We start from the raw sequence: 14,233 nt of genomic DNA on the forward strand, positions 1-14,233 counted from the left end.
GTGCAGCTTCATCCTCTCAGGATTTTAGCTTTGCATTTTGAGTGTTGAGGTTCAAGCCTGGAATAAAGAGACTGTCTCTGTGCATGGGCAGAGTGCCGTCCCCTCACATCTCAGCAGCCACAGCCAAGCACATAGCTCAGCTTAGGGAGCCCGATTGAGTCCCAACATCCCTCCCATTTAAGAATTAACCACTGCCTAAGAAAAGGAACAAATTCCCTCCTGGAAAGGAGAGATACACAAACTTTTTTTGCTTCACCCCAGAGTAATTACAGGCAGCCCTTTCAGATCCATCCGGGTTGGCTTCCAGATTAAAGGGAATGGATTCCGCACCTGGTTTTTTCACCCTCTTTAAGACACCAGCCACCAGTTCCCAAAGATCGGGAGTTACCTTGTAGCAGGGAGCAAAGCTGCGACTTCTTTTCTGATGGGGGCAGGTGAGCCCCTCGCCTGGGGAGCCACGCTTCCGCAGGCAGGTGCAGCAGAAGACGACCCCCACAGCTCTCCTCCAGCGCAAGCCCCGGGTCTCCTGCATACTGCGGTCCACAAGCGAGAGTCTCCAGGTCATCCTCTTTAACTGAGCCACCCCATTGGCTGGCACTGGGACTCCACGACTGCTTTCCACCTTACTCCGAAGCGACTCGGCACGCAGCTGCGCAGAAGAGGCTCTTTCCATGCCCGATTCCACCTCCCCGCTTGGTCCTCCCATAAGCTTCACACTCAGCTAAGATGACAGGGCTGGATGTTCGGAATAGCGACGACTAGCAGGGGACCCATCCGGAGGCACGGCTCGTTCTGTAGCAGCCCCTTCCTCCTGCTTTCTTAAACACACCCACTTCTGTTTTCGTGCTCCCCGGTCCCCGTGGCACGAGCTCGGCCTGGAGGGCCCGTCTGGGGAAGAAGGCGTCTGCAACGTCGGTTGCACGGCCTGCGGGGCAGAATCTGCCTGGGGATCCTTACGGAGCAGAAGCCGTCCGGAGATGCTGAGTGACTCAAAAGCCACATGGTGCCAAGCTATTTCTGTCTGCCTCGAGATTGAGGCTGGCAGGGCTAAGTCAGGCCGAGCACGGACTACAGGCTAGGAGAGGAGGAGGAGAGAGAGAGAAGGCTTCCTTGCCAACCAGGACTTTTTTATCAGCTTTTGAAGAAAGACCCAGCTGCTCAGGCAACCCGAGGCCACTTAGCCGCACATTCGTTCTTCTCCAGTGAGCCACGTTTGCTTTGGCACGGGGAGGGTTAACAGAATCTCTCCCAAACCAGGCCTCAGCGGATAAACTTTTAACAAGGGGAACATGCCAGCTTTATCCGGGGAGGTGCTTTTTTTTTTACTATGGTTCTTGCAGAGAAAAAAGAAAAAAACTGGCTGCATTTCGCTCTCGGCCTTCGGGGCAGCAGGAGGAGGGGTTGGTGCAGCCAAAGAGGGAAGGAAAGTATCCTGTCTGAATGAATACACGACAAGTCTCCCAGTCTCAGGGCACAATATGGTAGCTGGGATTGATGACTTGCCATAATTAGACCTACCTAGTCAAACTGATTTAAGATTTGAGTGGTGCAGGAGTAGAACCTATTCCTTTTAATTAGGTGCAGCAGAGACTTTTTGTAAAAAAAAAAGAAAGGAAAGGAAAGGAAAGGAAAGGTAAGGTGGGAGAGAAGGGGAATACAAGACTTAGCGTGGGGCAAACAAAAGCTTTGATCTGGGAATCCAAAATGGCTTCCATGAGCCTACGAGGCTTTCTGCCCTCACTTCTACCCACAGCTAGGGTCAGTGTTACAGGAATTTTTATAATGATTGGGGAGGGGGTTGCCCCTGCAGCACGCAGTGTGCACCCCCCCCCTTTGTTCACACACACACACACACACACACACACACGTCTCCTCAAAGCACGACATAATGCACAGCACCACATAATTTCCAATGACTCATGCAACCTTTCACCTAATTGTACCTGTATATATAGAGTGGTCAATGTTAGTGTTGGGTGTGGGTTGGTTGGTGAAAGCTGATAGTGTTGATGCGTGTACAGTTGGTCGGTCGTTTTGCAGATAAAGACTTTTAAGAATAAAAGCAGAAAATACTCTGCAAGGACACTCTTCTCGTGGACTCTTTTATGCCGACAAGGGTCCGAGGACCAGGCTGGAGGAGACAAAGGAAGTCAGGGCTTTTGCTTTTATCAAACACTGGCAGAAATTCTGCAGCGGGAAGGTTTGCAAATGTTTCCCTGCAACTGTTTGCAAACAACCTGGGCTCCACCTACATCCCTCTCCCTCCCCTGTGAACCATCACAACCCTCTTCTTAAGCGTTCAGTGGAGTTCTGTGTTCTCTCCTCCGTGCTGCTAATGACCAACACTGCCTGGAGAAGGAGGGCAGGTGTCCCTTTCCCAACTGCATATCACCCTCTTCAGGCTGTGTGATAAAGATAAGGGAGCAATTTTTGAGGCAGAAAAGGGCAAAAGAGGAGAGTTGTACTTTGATTATGTATATTGTTCCATCTGCCCAGTTTTCTCTACTCAGAAGCCTAAGACATTTTAAAATACAAAGAGAGGTGGAGGAAAATATGCATTTGAAATGAGCAACATGTAGCTTGAGAATGTAAAGAAGCTTTTCTACGGGGAGGGGCAAGAAGAAGAAAACGAAACTCCTAAAGCCTGAGCTGGGTGTGGACATTAACCCTGGGATAAGGAAACCTATTTATTCCTCAGCCGGTTATAAAAGGCCAGAAGATAAGTGTCAGAAGCAACCTCGAAAAAGTGGCCGGTCTTCTGGGTTTAGAGAAGGAGCGAATACAATCCTTCTGATTATAGTAACGGCACTGTTTCCAACAGCTTTCCCGAAGCTAAAAAGAACCGCAAGCCTCCATAATGGAGTCGGCGACAGCAGGTGCCGACAGCATAAAGGAAGCAGAAGAGGTGGTTCAGAATGCCCTGGGCCTGCATGAGGAAGCAGAAAAACTCTGCAGTGGCTACACAGAGAAGATCCAAGTTACTCTGAAAGCTCTGCATTCCTTCCGAGAGAAAGTGGCAACGGGATTCAAGGAGCTGCATGACTTTCTGTACGATGAGGAGTCGTCTCTTATGGCCAAAATAGATCGAGAGGAAGAGAAACACCTGCGCTTCCTGGAGAACAAGCTGATGGATGTGGCTGAGGCAGCATCCTCTGCTCTGGAACTGGCGGACAACCTCAGTGTGGCCGACAACACCAGCGGACACTACATGCGCATGACCGAGGTCCGGCTGGAGCAACTACGGATGCAGATGGCCAGGCACAGCAAGGAGATGAGGTCCTGTGGACCAGATGTGCTGTGTAGCCCACCCCTAAAGTATTCCATTTGCAGGCGGATGCTGAAGAGAGCAGCACATTGCACACTGGAGGACCTCACCCTTGATGACAGCAGCGCCCATCCTCACCTGGTTGTTTCCGCAGACTTAAAATCGGTCAGGCTGAGCCTTCTCAGCCAGGCAGTTCCACAGAGCCTACGGCGTTTTCAGCCCTGCCTCTATGTCCTCTGCTCACAGGGCTTCCAGTCAGGTAAGCATTACTGGGAGGTGAGCGTTGGGCAGAAAACCAACTGGGTCCTTGGGGTAGCCAGCTGCCGCGTCAACCGCAAGGCAGTGGAGAACCTCGCTCCTGAAAATGGATACTGGGTCCTCAGGAAAGCACCGGGAGAGCGTTTCTACGCCTTGAGCTCAACCCCGGTGCTTCTTGCTCCCAGCCACAGCCCCTCAAAGGTTGGAGTGCTCCTGGACTATGAAAACGGCAAGGTTGGGTTTTACAGTGCAGAGAACATGGTGAAAATCTGCACGATCACGGGTGACTTTCAGGAGATGTTGCACCCCTTCTTCTGCCCCGGCTTGACACTCGGTGAAGAGGATTGCTATCCTCTGACAATAAACAGCTAGAGGGAAAGAGGAAAAACTGGACAATCTGGAGGGAGAAGGCGAATGGCGAGAAAGCTCAGGGAAATAAATAATGAATACTGTTAAAGGTTTGCAGGTGCATTTGTGTGTTTCTGAAAACTGCTTCGTGCCACAGGAGTAAAGGTAAAGGGACCCCTGACCATTAGGTACAGTCGTGACCGACTCTGGGGCTGCGGCGCTCATCTCGCATTATTGGCCAAAAGAGCCGGCGTACAGCTTCTGGGTCATGTGGCCAGCATGACAAAGCTGCTTCTGGCAAACCAGAGCAGTGCACGGAAACACCGTTTACCTTCCCGCTGGAGTGGTACCTATTTATCTACTTGCACTTTGACGTGCTTTCAAACTGCTATGTTGGCAGGAGCTGGGACTGAGCAACGGGAGCTCACCCCATCGCGGGGATTCGAACCGCTGACCTTCTGATCAGCAAGCCCTAGGCTCAGTGGTTTCACCCACAGCGCCACCTGCGTCCCCGCCACAGGAGTACAAGGGGCAAATAAATAAAGCTTCAGGCAATGCAGCTCTGGTACCAAGGATTGCATCCTAGCTTTAAAATGTCATGGTAACTCATCATCTTGGGTGCCAAGGGTGACTGGGTAAGCTCTGTTGGGATGCAGAATGGTGACTGAGGGTGTTTCACTGAAAACAAAGAAGAAAGGAGAAGCCTGAAGAATTCTGGGGGAACTGGAAATTACTGGAAAGAGATAAGATGTTATTGTGTTGATTTTGGGTTAAAAGCACCATTGTAGTATTATCTGTTTTCAGTTATGTGTGTTGTAAATGCCTTTACTAATTTTTCGGGGGTTGGTTGATTACTTAGAGTGGGGTAATGTTACAGGTTTATAGGTGCTAGGATTTAATGGAGGCTGGGGTGTTAGAACTGAGAAACAGCGAGGCCCATGTGTATTTAAAGATGTGTGTTAATCCCCTGGAATTAGCATGTGTGAAGAGTTAATTTACCTAGGCAAAGATTCTGAATTGTGTATCAGCCCACCCCCTTTTAATCCTAGGCAATCAACATGTGTAAAAGTTAATTTTCTTTAAGGTAATAACCTGGTGGTAATGATCTGTTAGCATTGAATAACAAGGTGAGTGGGGCCTCTCTGTTACAAAAGTCCAAGGCTTAGGTTAGCAAGGGTGGAACAGGGCAAGGAAAGCTGCAGGGTGGGGATGTTGTTGCCTTTGGAAGAAGCTGGTGCCGCCTGGGATGTCTTGCTCAGAACTTCCTCCCCCGTAGGCTCAGGTTGTAAAGGTAAAGGGGACCCCTGACCATTAGATCCAGTTGCGGTGCTCATCTTGCTTTACTGGCCGAGGGAACCGGCGTATAGCTTCCGGGTCATGTGGCCAGCATGACAAGGCCGCTTCTGGAGAACCAGAGCAGCGCATGGAAACGCCGTTTACCTTCCCGCCGGAGCGGTACCTATTTATCTACTTTGAGATGTTTTTGAACTCGTAGGTTGGCAGGAGCTGGGACCGAGCAACGGGAGCTCACCCCGTTCTCAGGTTGTATATATGTGTAAATAAACCATATATCATAAAGACACCACAGTCTCTGCTGTGCCTTATTCCCCAAAGGAAACACGGACCCTGGGTAAGTACCTGGAACCCCTGAATGTCTCACGCAATGCTCGGGGGAGATTGGGATGGCGTGCAACAATTGTTGGGCCCGTCTCCCATGGCTTCCTTCCTCTCAAGGAGTACCAAAATGTTTAGTTTGGTGGAAAGGCCAGGAATCTCTTTGTCTATGCAGCCTCATAAAATTCCCACGGGTGAAAACATACTAGTTAAGCTACTTTAAGACTACCATCATTTTATAGTGTAGAAGCAGCCTAATACTAGATTCTAAGCATCTGGTTTATTGGGGAGGGAAGAAGCATTCATGATTGTTTACATGTAATAATTTTTAATACTGGTTTACTTACCCCTCTTCTGACATGTCTAGCGTTGGTCTACCACGGAACTTGCTGCACATATCATCTCAAATGGTTGTATATCTGTGAATTTAAAGTGCATGTTTCATTGCATATGGTCATTTGCATGTGTTTTGCATTACTCATATGGGGTGGCACTATTGCATGCTTTAAGCATGGAAAACGGTTTAACGGAGCTTATGCCAAGGTATGAGGTTTTATTATGCAGCCTTATCTGTGTCTATTCAAAAGTAAGCCCAATGAACTGGAATTATTTCCTGGTAAGAGTGCATAGGAATGTGTCCACCTATCAGTGTTTCTTGAACTTGGGTCTTTGACCGTTGTTGAACTGCAACTCCCATCATCCTTAGCTAGCAGGACCAGTGGTCAGAGATGATGGGAGTTGCAATCCAACAACAGCTGGGGACCCAAGTTTGAGAAACACTGATTGGTCTTAAAAAGTATGTCAACACCAGCCAATGTCTGAGGTGTCTGTCCTAGAGGAGAGGATGTCAGTGTATGTGTGTGTGCCCCATAAGTGCCAGGAGAAAATGTGTGTACTTGGGACTTCTGGGGAGATATGGCAGGACTCTGAGCTGGAGTGAGGAGGGGAATCAGATGTCAAGCAGAAGAGTCCCAGGTGTGTTCCTGTGACTGGAGAGATGGGGTTGACAAGAAGCTGGTGGTCACTTGCCCATCCCCCACAGGATAGGAGGGAACTTTTAGGGAGTTTAGGGAGGCTTTTAATGTTTAATCAATTATTTTATTTTATTTTTCTGTTGGAAGTCGCCCAGTGGCTGGGGAAACCCAGCCAGATGGGCGGGGTATAAATAATAAATTATTATGAATTATTATTATTATTACCTGCCTAAAGGGACCAGATTCCACACAAGGAGTGGCAGAAGGAAATTCGCCTGGCGCAGCTCGTCGTGCAAGCTACACCTGTTGAATTCTTCTTTTGCACAACCCCTCACGGTGCAGGAGCACCTGCCTGAACTCCTTTGTGGGGGTGGGGTGAGAAGAGTGGTGGTGGGGGAATCCAGACCCTACATACAAAGTGAAAGGGTCAGCCCCATGGTAGCTACCTGAGGAAGGTGAGGCAAAGCATCCTGCGCGGAGCCTGCACTTCCCGCTAAGAGCCACCAGGGGGCACCAAAACGCTCGGCGCTCTCTTCGCGGGCGGGAGAAGAGACCGCGAGAACAAGATGTGCGTGCGTGCGTGTAGGAGGGAGGGGGAGGAAAACCTTGGAAACCGCCCCCTCCGCGTGACGCAGGGATCGCCGGCGCGCCCGATTGCGTCACAACCCGGAAACCCGGAAGCGCCGTCTCACCCGGCCTCTCTCCCCGCCCCACGCACGTGACGCCACACCCGACGGAAGCGCGCCTCACGTTCTCGACGCTGCGGCTTGGGAGGCACTGACTGGGCCTGCTGGCTGGTTTGCTCCCTGGCTGGGACGCGGCGCGATGAGCGGGTCCGGCGAGCCAGCTGCGGAGGCCCCGGCAGCCACCGGAGCGGGAGTTCGGATCGTGGTGGAATACTGGTGAGAGAGGAAGGAGGCTCGGGAATGCGTGGCCACGCCCACTTTCCACCTCGGGCCACGCCCTCCGCACGCTCCTGGCCACGCCCTCCCTCTTTGAAATCCTCCGCGGTTGACTGCTTGGCTCCGCCCAGCTTCGATTTAGCCACGCCTCTCCCGCGTTGCGCTCTTTTCTCCCTCTGCGCTTCGCAGCGTTAGATGGTGGCGAGGGGGGGATGGGAGCTGAAGTGCAGCAGCGCCGGATTTATGTACAAGCTAAACAAGTTTATAGTTTAGGGCTCCACTCTCTTGGCCCCCGAAAAAAATTAAGGAGAAAAACCCTGTTTTAATTGTATTTCAGTTCAACAATTACTTTGATAAAATACATATTTTGTTACGTGCAAATGGCTTTAGAAACCTATTAGGTCCATAAATTACCATATAGCATATATTCAACCCAAAAAACAGTGGTGATTTGTTGTTGACAAAGGACAGCTGGACATTGAAAGGCCCCATTTAGTAGCTTAGGGCCTCGTCAAACCTAAATCCGGCCCTGCCAGCAACTCCTGGGGAGCCACGGTTGAAGGACGCCTCGCAACCAGAAGGACAAGGGCCTGCCCTGAGGAGCTTCCAAAGCGAGTCTTACACCTTTATGTGTCACACACCCCTTCCAAAAAATAAAAATAATAGAATTGGAAGGGATCACGAGGGTCATCTAGTCCAGCCCCCAGCCATGAAGGAGTCTTTTTGCCCAATGTGGGGCTCCGACATGCAACCATGAGATTAAGAGTCTTATGCTCTCCTGACAGAGCTATCAACAGTCTGCCATTAGTCAGGATGAACTTCTTGGCAAACTTGAGGCTGCCCCCTCTTGCTTTCGGCGTTTCTGAGAGCCGTAGAGAAAGCTTTCTCCTTCCAGACCAGTTCTAGTCAGGGAAGGCTGGTCTATTATGGAGAACAGGAGTACAGCCCGCCAACCTCAGCCAGCCCTTTGTTAACCTGCTACTAGCCTGTCTAGTAGGGTTGGCATTGCATGTCACCTTCATTGCCCTAGGCATCAATGTTGCCTTTACATAACTTGGCCAGAAGGAAGGTTGGGGGACAAAGCTAGAATGGATAGGTTCTGACTGCACTTGGTCTAGTCTCACTGGCAAATCACTGGGACTGGGCAGACAGAGCGAACTATTCTAGCAAGAGTAGGATGACTCATGTAAACCAGTAGAAATGCTTAGCCCAGTGCCTGTTGCTTCCAATGATGTGTAGATTGAGGGTGGGGGGACGGGGAAGCCAGTGGCAGAACCCTTAAGACAAGGAACAGGTAGTCTGCCCTCGCTGCCTTGGCATTTTATTTTACCGGAGTTGGGAAGAAGGAAGAAGCCCTGAAACTTCAGATCAGACTCCACCACTGTACTTCATTCAGCACTCTTCTGTTACAAAGGCACACAACCAGGGATCCTGCATAATGGGGGCCTGGATTTTTGTGCAAGTTTTTGCCTTTTTCAAAGGCCAGTCACAGCGGAACAGGTGTTCCACTTCAGCGCTGCCTTTAAACAAAAGCGGTCACATACAAATAGCAAATATTTTACCACCACCACCCCCCTCCATTCACAAGTCCTCCTCTCCGTTTGTCGTTGCCATCTTCAGCTTCCATTTGACACCCTAACCAAATTTCTCTTCGTAGCAAACCTTGTGGCTTTGAGTCTGCCTACCTAGAGCTGGAAAATGCAGTAAAAGAGGAATTTCCTGACGTGGAGATTGAATCCCGGCTTGGAGGGACAGGTATGGTATCTGTGGAACTTTCCATGCTGACAGTAGCAGCAGTGAGTAAGGACCCCATTCATAGTGTGATGAGGGTGAACATCATTCAGAATTCCTGTGAGGTTAAAATGAGGATTGTGTGGGATGTTAGCCTCATAAGCATGCTCAATAATGCTCTAGAAATGGGTTGGTTCGGTTAGCATCACTGGGTTCCAGTTGTGGAGGCAGACATACAGATCTGACTGGATCTGTCCCTTGACCCACCAGTTGAAGATCTGTGCCCTAGAAGATAATCAACCTTTTTTTTCCCTGTGGCTGCACATTAGCAAAGGAAACTCAGTTGCAATGGGCACCAGCAGTATTTCAGATCCCTTTGTCAACCATTGCTAATCTTCTCATTGCGGAACCGCAGGCATCTCAGGAACACAGTCTGAAGCTTCCTAGCCTATGGGCTCCCCTGGGAGTTGGGGGTTTTGTAACCAGAGAGAATAGGGCAGTGTGAGCACTATACCTTTGAAGCACATTTCCACTCTCAAAGAATTCTGGGCACTGTAGTTTAGAGTTAAAATTCCCAGCAACCCTTAACAAACTACAGTGCCCAGAATTATTTGATGGGCGGAATGGTGCTTCAAATGTGCCTTAAAAGTGTAGTGTGTACTCAGCCCAAATGACATGAGAGAGAGATGATGTGCCTTCTCTTTTCCCATCTAGCAGAGCTGTAGCTGGGGTGGGTGGAGTGGGTGGGCTAGCCGGGTTTCTGCCCCGGGTTTATCCTCTAGAGGGGCACCATTGAAGCTCCCAGCCTCTGTGTATGTGTGTGTGCCTATGTATGTGTGTGTATGCAAATACGCATGGTGGTGGGGTTTTGTTTTGTTTTTTTGCAAACAGGGTCTTTGACCTGGGTGAAAAAGAGCCTAGATTTGCCCCTGCCATCTTGGACCTCCTTGCTCTTCAAGCCACATGGCTTCTGTGGGTTTGGTCTTTGCTTTGTGATATTTTGCCATCTTGATTTATTGCTCGATACCTGGGCAATGAAATGGTGATGGGCGGTTGCTATAAAGCTGGAGCTGTGTTTTTACTCGTGCTATATTGTCTCTTTTTTTTTTCTACCCCCCTTACAGGTGCTTTTGAAATAGAAATAAACGGGCAGCTGATCTTCTCCAAACTTGAAAATGGAGGATTCCCTTATGAGAAAGATGTAAGTCCCTCCCACCCCCTGCAGCAGTACAAGTCCCCAGTTTGGGGAGGATGCTTCAGCCACCATGGTAACAGCTGCACCGTGCAGTGTTAGAAACTGAAATATGAAAGCTAGGAGCTAAATGGCGCCTTAACCCTAGGTTATGGGCACAGCAACGGAATGCCTGGGCACACGATTTTATAACAAGAATACAAAGTGAAATTGAATGAACTGCAGCTAAAATCTTATATTCATTTTTCACATGGTCTAGTCCTTATCTGAAGACTGCAAAACACAAAGCCATACTTGCCTGCCCCCCTAATATTCTGATGAGGGTTCCTTCTCCAGTCCTCAAAGTGGCTGGAAATGAGGAGGCAGAAAAAGGTCCTTTCGTTCCAGCAATGGCAGTTTTGATCTGAAACATTAGGTGCAGTACTGCGCCCAGAGCTCAGAAACTGCTCGCGTTCATGAAATTCCCTGTCTCAAAATGCACCTAGAACAATGGGAGTTTCAGACACTGGCACCGTGCGATTCCCTAGTGTCCAATATGCTGGCACTTACCCTTTCCCCATATGTACTGTATTGTGCATGGAGTTTTTTGTACTCCAAAATGCAGGCAAGCTGCATTTCTCCATCCTAATACAAGTACAGTAGTTGCAGCTTCTCCTAACATCTATAAGATCTGTTACATCTTGAAGATGCTTGTTTTTTGTTAAAAGACAGCTGCACTCTTAATCGGGCTCCCTTGCTCTAAAGATCTGTCACAGTTGTGGCGTATCATAAGTGGCGTTTCAAAATCTTCAAAGGCAGACAGCTAATTAAACTTAAATAGCTTTGTGTGCTGCCTAAGGTTCAGTATTGGTGCCTCTTTGAAATAAGTCACAGCTTAATAAAAATAAGCTTTTCTAACTTCTAGTTTTTTTAGAAAATGAAGACAGCTTTAATATTTGATTTTGTGTTTTTTTTAAAATCCCCTAAAAGCAAAATAGCCTTGAAAAACTAGTATGCTCTTAATTCTGGGCTTCACCATTTAAATAAATAGATTACTTAGATCCTCCCTTTTCTCGCGAGGAAGCCTATTCAGCATAAGGGAATTTTCCTTTAAAAAAAGGGAGAACTTAACAGCTATGCTTAGGTCCATTAATCTCTTTGAGTCTACTCTGAGTAAATTTAGTTGGAAACAACCCATAGTTGATTGGTCAGCTGCTAAAGTGTGCAGCATTAGTTGCAAAAACTAACTTCAGTTTCTAGAGGTGAGCTTATAGGGAAGGAAGGTGTTTATGACACTATGTATTGCTGAACAGCTGGCACTTATTTTGAAAATGCAATCTCCCAGAGTACCTTAAGAGGAAGTCGTTTCAACAGGTGGCTTTCATTCAATAACATATTCAGAAGAATTCACACTTCCAATTTCCTCCCTTCTCTTCTTGCAGCTCATTGAAGCCATCCGCAGGGCTGGCAATGGGGAGCCCCTCGAGAAGATCACCAAGAGCCGACCACCTTGTGTCATCCTTTAAGTCTCTCTTTTCTCTGGTCCAAACCTGCCCGCCCACCCTTAATTCTCGCTCTCCCTGCCTCCACCTCCTACTCTAGTTTAATTACCTTGGTAGGTGGGGAGAGGATGAAACACAGCAAGGTGACTTGGGTTGCTAACACACAAGAAGCCTTATAATCAAGAACCTGAGCCACTTTAAGGAGGTGAGAACAAGGTGCTTGCTAAATTAATTTGGGCGGATCAGCCTTCCTGCTTGGGGAGCCTCTCCTGTTTTTAAAAAGACCAGAATGGATTTTGTCTTAATGTGACTGTTGCGTTTCTGCCCTTATGTGTAACGTGACGAGGATGAAGCCCTCCCCCATTTCCTTTCAGAATTGGGTCACCTCTTTCTTCTTATCTTTAGTGGTTCATCCTGGGACATCAGCTATCTTCCTCCTCCCGGGTCCCCATAACCCCCTTTAACTCTGAGCCAGGATGAGCTAGCATCTCGTCATGCCCTCATTGAACTCCAGTCTGGATAGGGTTCATACTGTGCAGGAAGCTCTGAAGGACCTCAAGACACCTTCAGACTATAGTCTTGGGGACCAATGTAGAAAGCTGTTCCCTTTTCACACAGTATGTAGGAGAATTTCCACAGCACTTGTGCAGCTGTCCCCTTCTCTTGTCTCGCCCAGCCGCCCAGATGTGGGCTTGAAAGTGGAAGCTTGGTTTAGCTTGAAGCCGTTCATCTTTTGTTGTTACGGTCTACCTGGTTGGCCAGTACAGTGGTGATGCAGAGCTTGTTCAAGTCCCACCCATGATCCATAGCAACCTGTACAACAGAGATTTGGGCCTTCTCTTTTATTATAGCAGGTATAAGGGCAGGGCAGGCACCTGCTGTGGAACAGATCTCCTCAAGCCAGACCAGATGTTTGGACAAAGGAGAAAATAGAGCACATGCCTATCACTTGAGTCTACTTACCTGCCGGTTGCTTTGGCCTTTTTCTTCTTTTTGAAGGCTAGCATGAAACTCAGCATAGTTCAGAACAGGCTAGTGAACTTACTTCTTCAAAGCTGTTTAGTCAATGGTAATAATGGTAATAATTCTCTCTGCCCAACTAAACCAAGCATTATCCAGCTATACAAGGAAGCATTTTCAAGATCTGTTGATTTCAAGATTGAAATACTTGCTTAATTCTCCTGCTGCAAACCCGTGGGACTTGAGATGTTTAATTCTGGTTAGATTGCTCATATGAACACACACATGCCTTGTAGAAAAACAAAAACAAAACCCTGATCTCTTGCAGTTAGCATGCTTAGACCTGCATCAGCTCCTCTCCTAGTTAGTAATACAGAATGTATATGATGGCCTGATTATGCTGTTAAGTTTCCCTGCCAGTGCGATATAGCAGCCAATGAAACAGAACAGGGGTGGGAAAGCTCTCTGCATAATAGGCAGCACTTCTTGCTTTGCTAGGTGTGAAGGAGCTGCTGTGTATTGTTATAAATATCCATCTCATCTAGCTTAAATCTGAAATTCCTCTTTCATGCCTCCACCCTGTTGGGTTTTATCACCCTGTTTTCACCTCTCTAATCTGTCAATTGGCGACTTTGGCACATCTGCCACAGTTGAAGTGCAAAGTGACACATAAGTGCTGCTTCTAACTCTTTAAGAAGGGGGAGATTGGAGAACGCCAGCAATGCATCCCACCACTTCCTGTTGTCTACTTTATGTGCTGCAAACATTGATGAATTTCTGTTTGGTCCCAATTTATATAAAGGGAAAAGTTAAGTGCTCAGAGTAAATTGTCTCCTTTTGTGTGTACGGAAGTTGTTCATTTTCTACGCATGCTGCAGAGCAGACATCCTCAAACTCGGCCCTCCAGCTGTTTTGAGACTACAATTCCCATCATCCCTGACCACTGGTTCTGCTAGCTAGGGGATCATGGGAGTTGTAGGCCAAAAACATCTGGAGGGCCGAGTTTGCCTATGCCTGCTGTAAGAGGGAAGTGAGGGGCAGATGGGGCTCATCAACCTGGGAAGGTATCCCATCTAGGAGAAGGAAAACTCTGGTCCTAAACCCTTGCCACCTTGAGGGACATCTTTGGAAGAAGAAAAAGAAAAGGAGTAAACCCTACACTAATCCAGAGTGGAGTCCCTAAGACGGCTGGATGGTGCCTTGTGTCTCTCCTTCCAGCAACTCCTGCAGCCAATTTGGTGCCAAACATTGCCCTGCTTTCCTTTGAACCACATCAGCGACATTGGGAGGCCGTGTCTTGTTGTCTGGGCATCCCAGGACCTCCATACACACTGCCCAGGTTTGCACTCTGGGGAAGTCACCTCAGTGCTGCTAACAGTGGTACGACTTCGGCTTGGAGGCGCACTCCAGGCAAGGCAGATACGTATAGTGTCTTTAATCGGGTACAAAATTGCCAGTTCTCACACACTGACCCAAAGTTTTAGGATGTTAGCCAAGGAGTTATTTGA

The 14,233-nt window shown here is 48.3% G+C and overlaps 3 protein-coding genes across 5 annotated transcripts in view; 2 read left to right on the forward strand and 1 right to left on the reverse strand.

Annotated features, from left to right (window-relative positions):
* The window catches only part of GRB7 (growth factor receptor bound protein 7), an 86,124-nt gene extending 78,837 nt beyond the window's left edge, over positions 1-7,287 (reverse strand). Inside the window, exons 1-2 of one of the 3 annotated variants that reach the window (XM_035136641.3) lie at positions 7,152-7,287; positions 5,833-5,904 (exon numbers count right to left, since the gene is read on the reverse strand). Coding sequence is in view for 1 of the 3 variants with exons in the window: in XM_035136634.3 (XP_034992525.1) it covers positions 389-706 (318 nt within the window). In the remaining 2 variants the exon portion in view is untranslated. Of the gene's footprint in view, positions 1-388; positions 992-5,832; positions 5,905-7,151 lie in introns of those variants that run through there. The other 2 variants (XM_035136634.3, XM_088655479.1) reach the window with 2 other exon arrangements.
* Positions 2,265-4,040, forward strand: LOC118095401 (zinc-binding protein A33-like). Its single transcript, XM_035136643.3, has one exon. It carries the CDS (start codon positions 2,858-2,860, stop codon positions 3,893-3,895), a length of 1,038 nt encoding a protein of 345 aa, XP_034992534.2. The 5' UTR covers positions 2,265-2,857; the 3' UTR covers positions 3,896-4,040.
* MIEN1 (migration and invasion enhancer 1) lies at positions 7,172-13,552 on the forward strand. The gene is made up of 4 exons (XM_035136646.3): positions 7,172-7,361; positions 9,019-9,116; positions 10,217-10,293; positions 11,706-13,552. Exons 1-4 carry the CDS (start codon positions 7,285-7,287, stop codon positions 11,787-11,789), a joined length of 336 nt encoding a protein of 111 aa, XP_034992537.1. The 5' UTR covers positions 7,172-7,284; the 3' UTR covers positions 11,790-13,552.
* The last annotated feature ends 681 nt before the right edge of the window (positions 13,553-14,233 follow it).

The sequence above is a fragment of the Zootoca vivipara genome, chromosome 12 (genome assembly GCF_965207765.1).
Source record: "Zootoca vivipara chromosome 12, rZooViv2.hap1.1, whole genome shotgun sequence".
In the NCBI taxonomy this organism is placed as follows: Eukaryota; Metazoa; Chordata; class Lepidosauria; order Squamata; family Lacertidae; genus Zootoca; species Zootoca vivipara.

What these genes read in the sequence shown, in the direction of transcription:
- LOC118095401 (XM_035136643.3), top strand. Translation starts at nt 2,858, where the DNA reads ATGGAGTCGGCGACAGCAGGTGCCGACAGCATAAAGGAAGCAGAAGAG.
- MIEN1 (XM_035136646.3), top strand. Translation starts at nt 7,285, where the DNA reads ATGAGCGGGTCCGGCGAGCCAGCTGCGGAGGCCCCGGCAGCCACCGGA. An exon ending in CGGATCGTGGTGGAATACTG is followed by an intron (nt 7,362 to 9,018) that starts GTGAGAGAGGAA and finishes TTCTCTTCGTAG; the next exon opens with CAAACCTTGTGGCTTTGAGT. An exon ending in GATTCCCTTATGAGAAAGAT is followed by an intron (nt 10,294 to 11,705) that starts GTAAGTCCCTCC and finishes CTCTTCTTGCAG; the next exon opens with CTCATTGAAGCCATCCGCAG.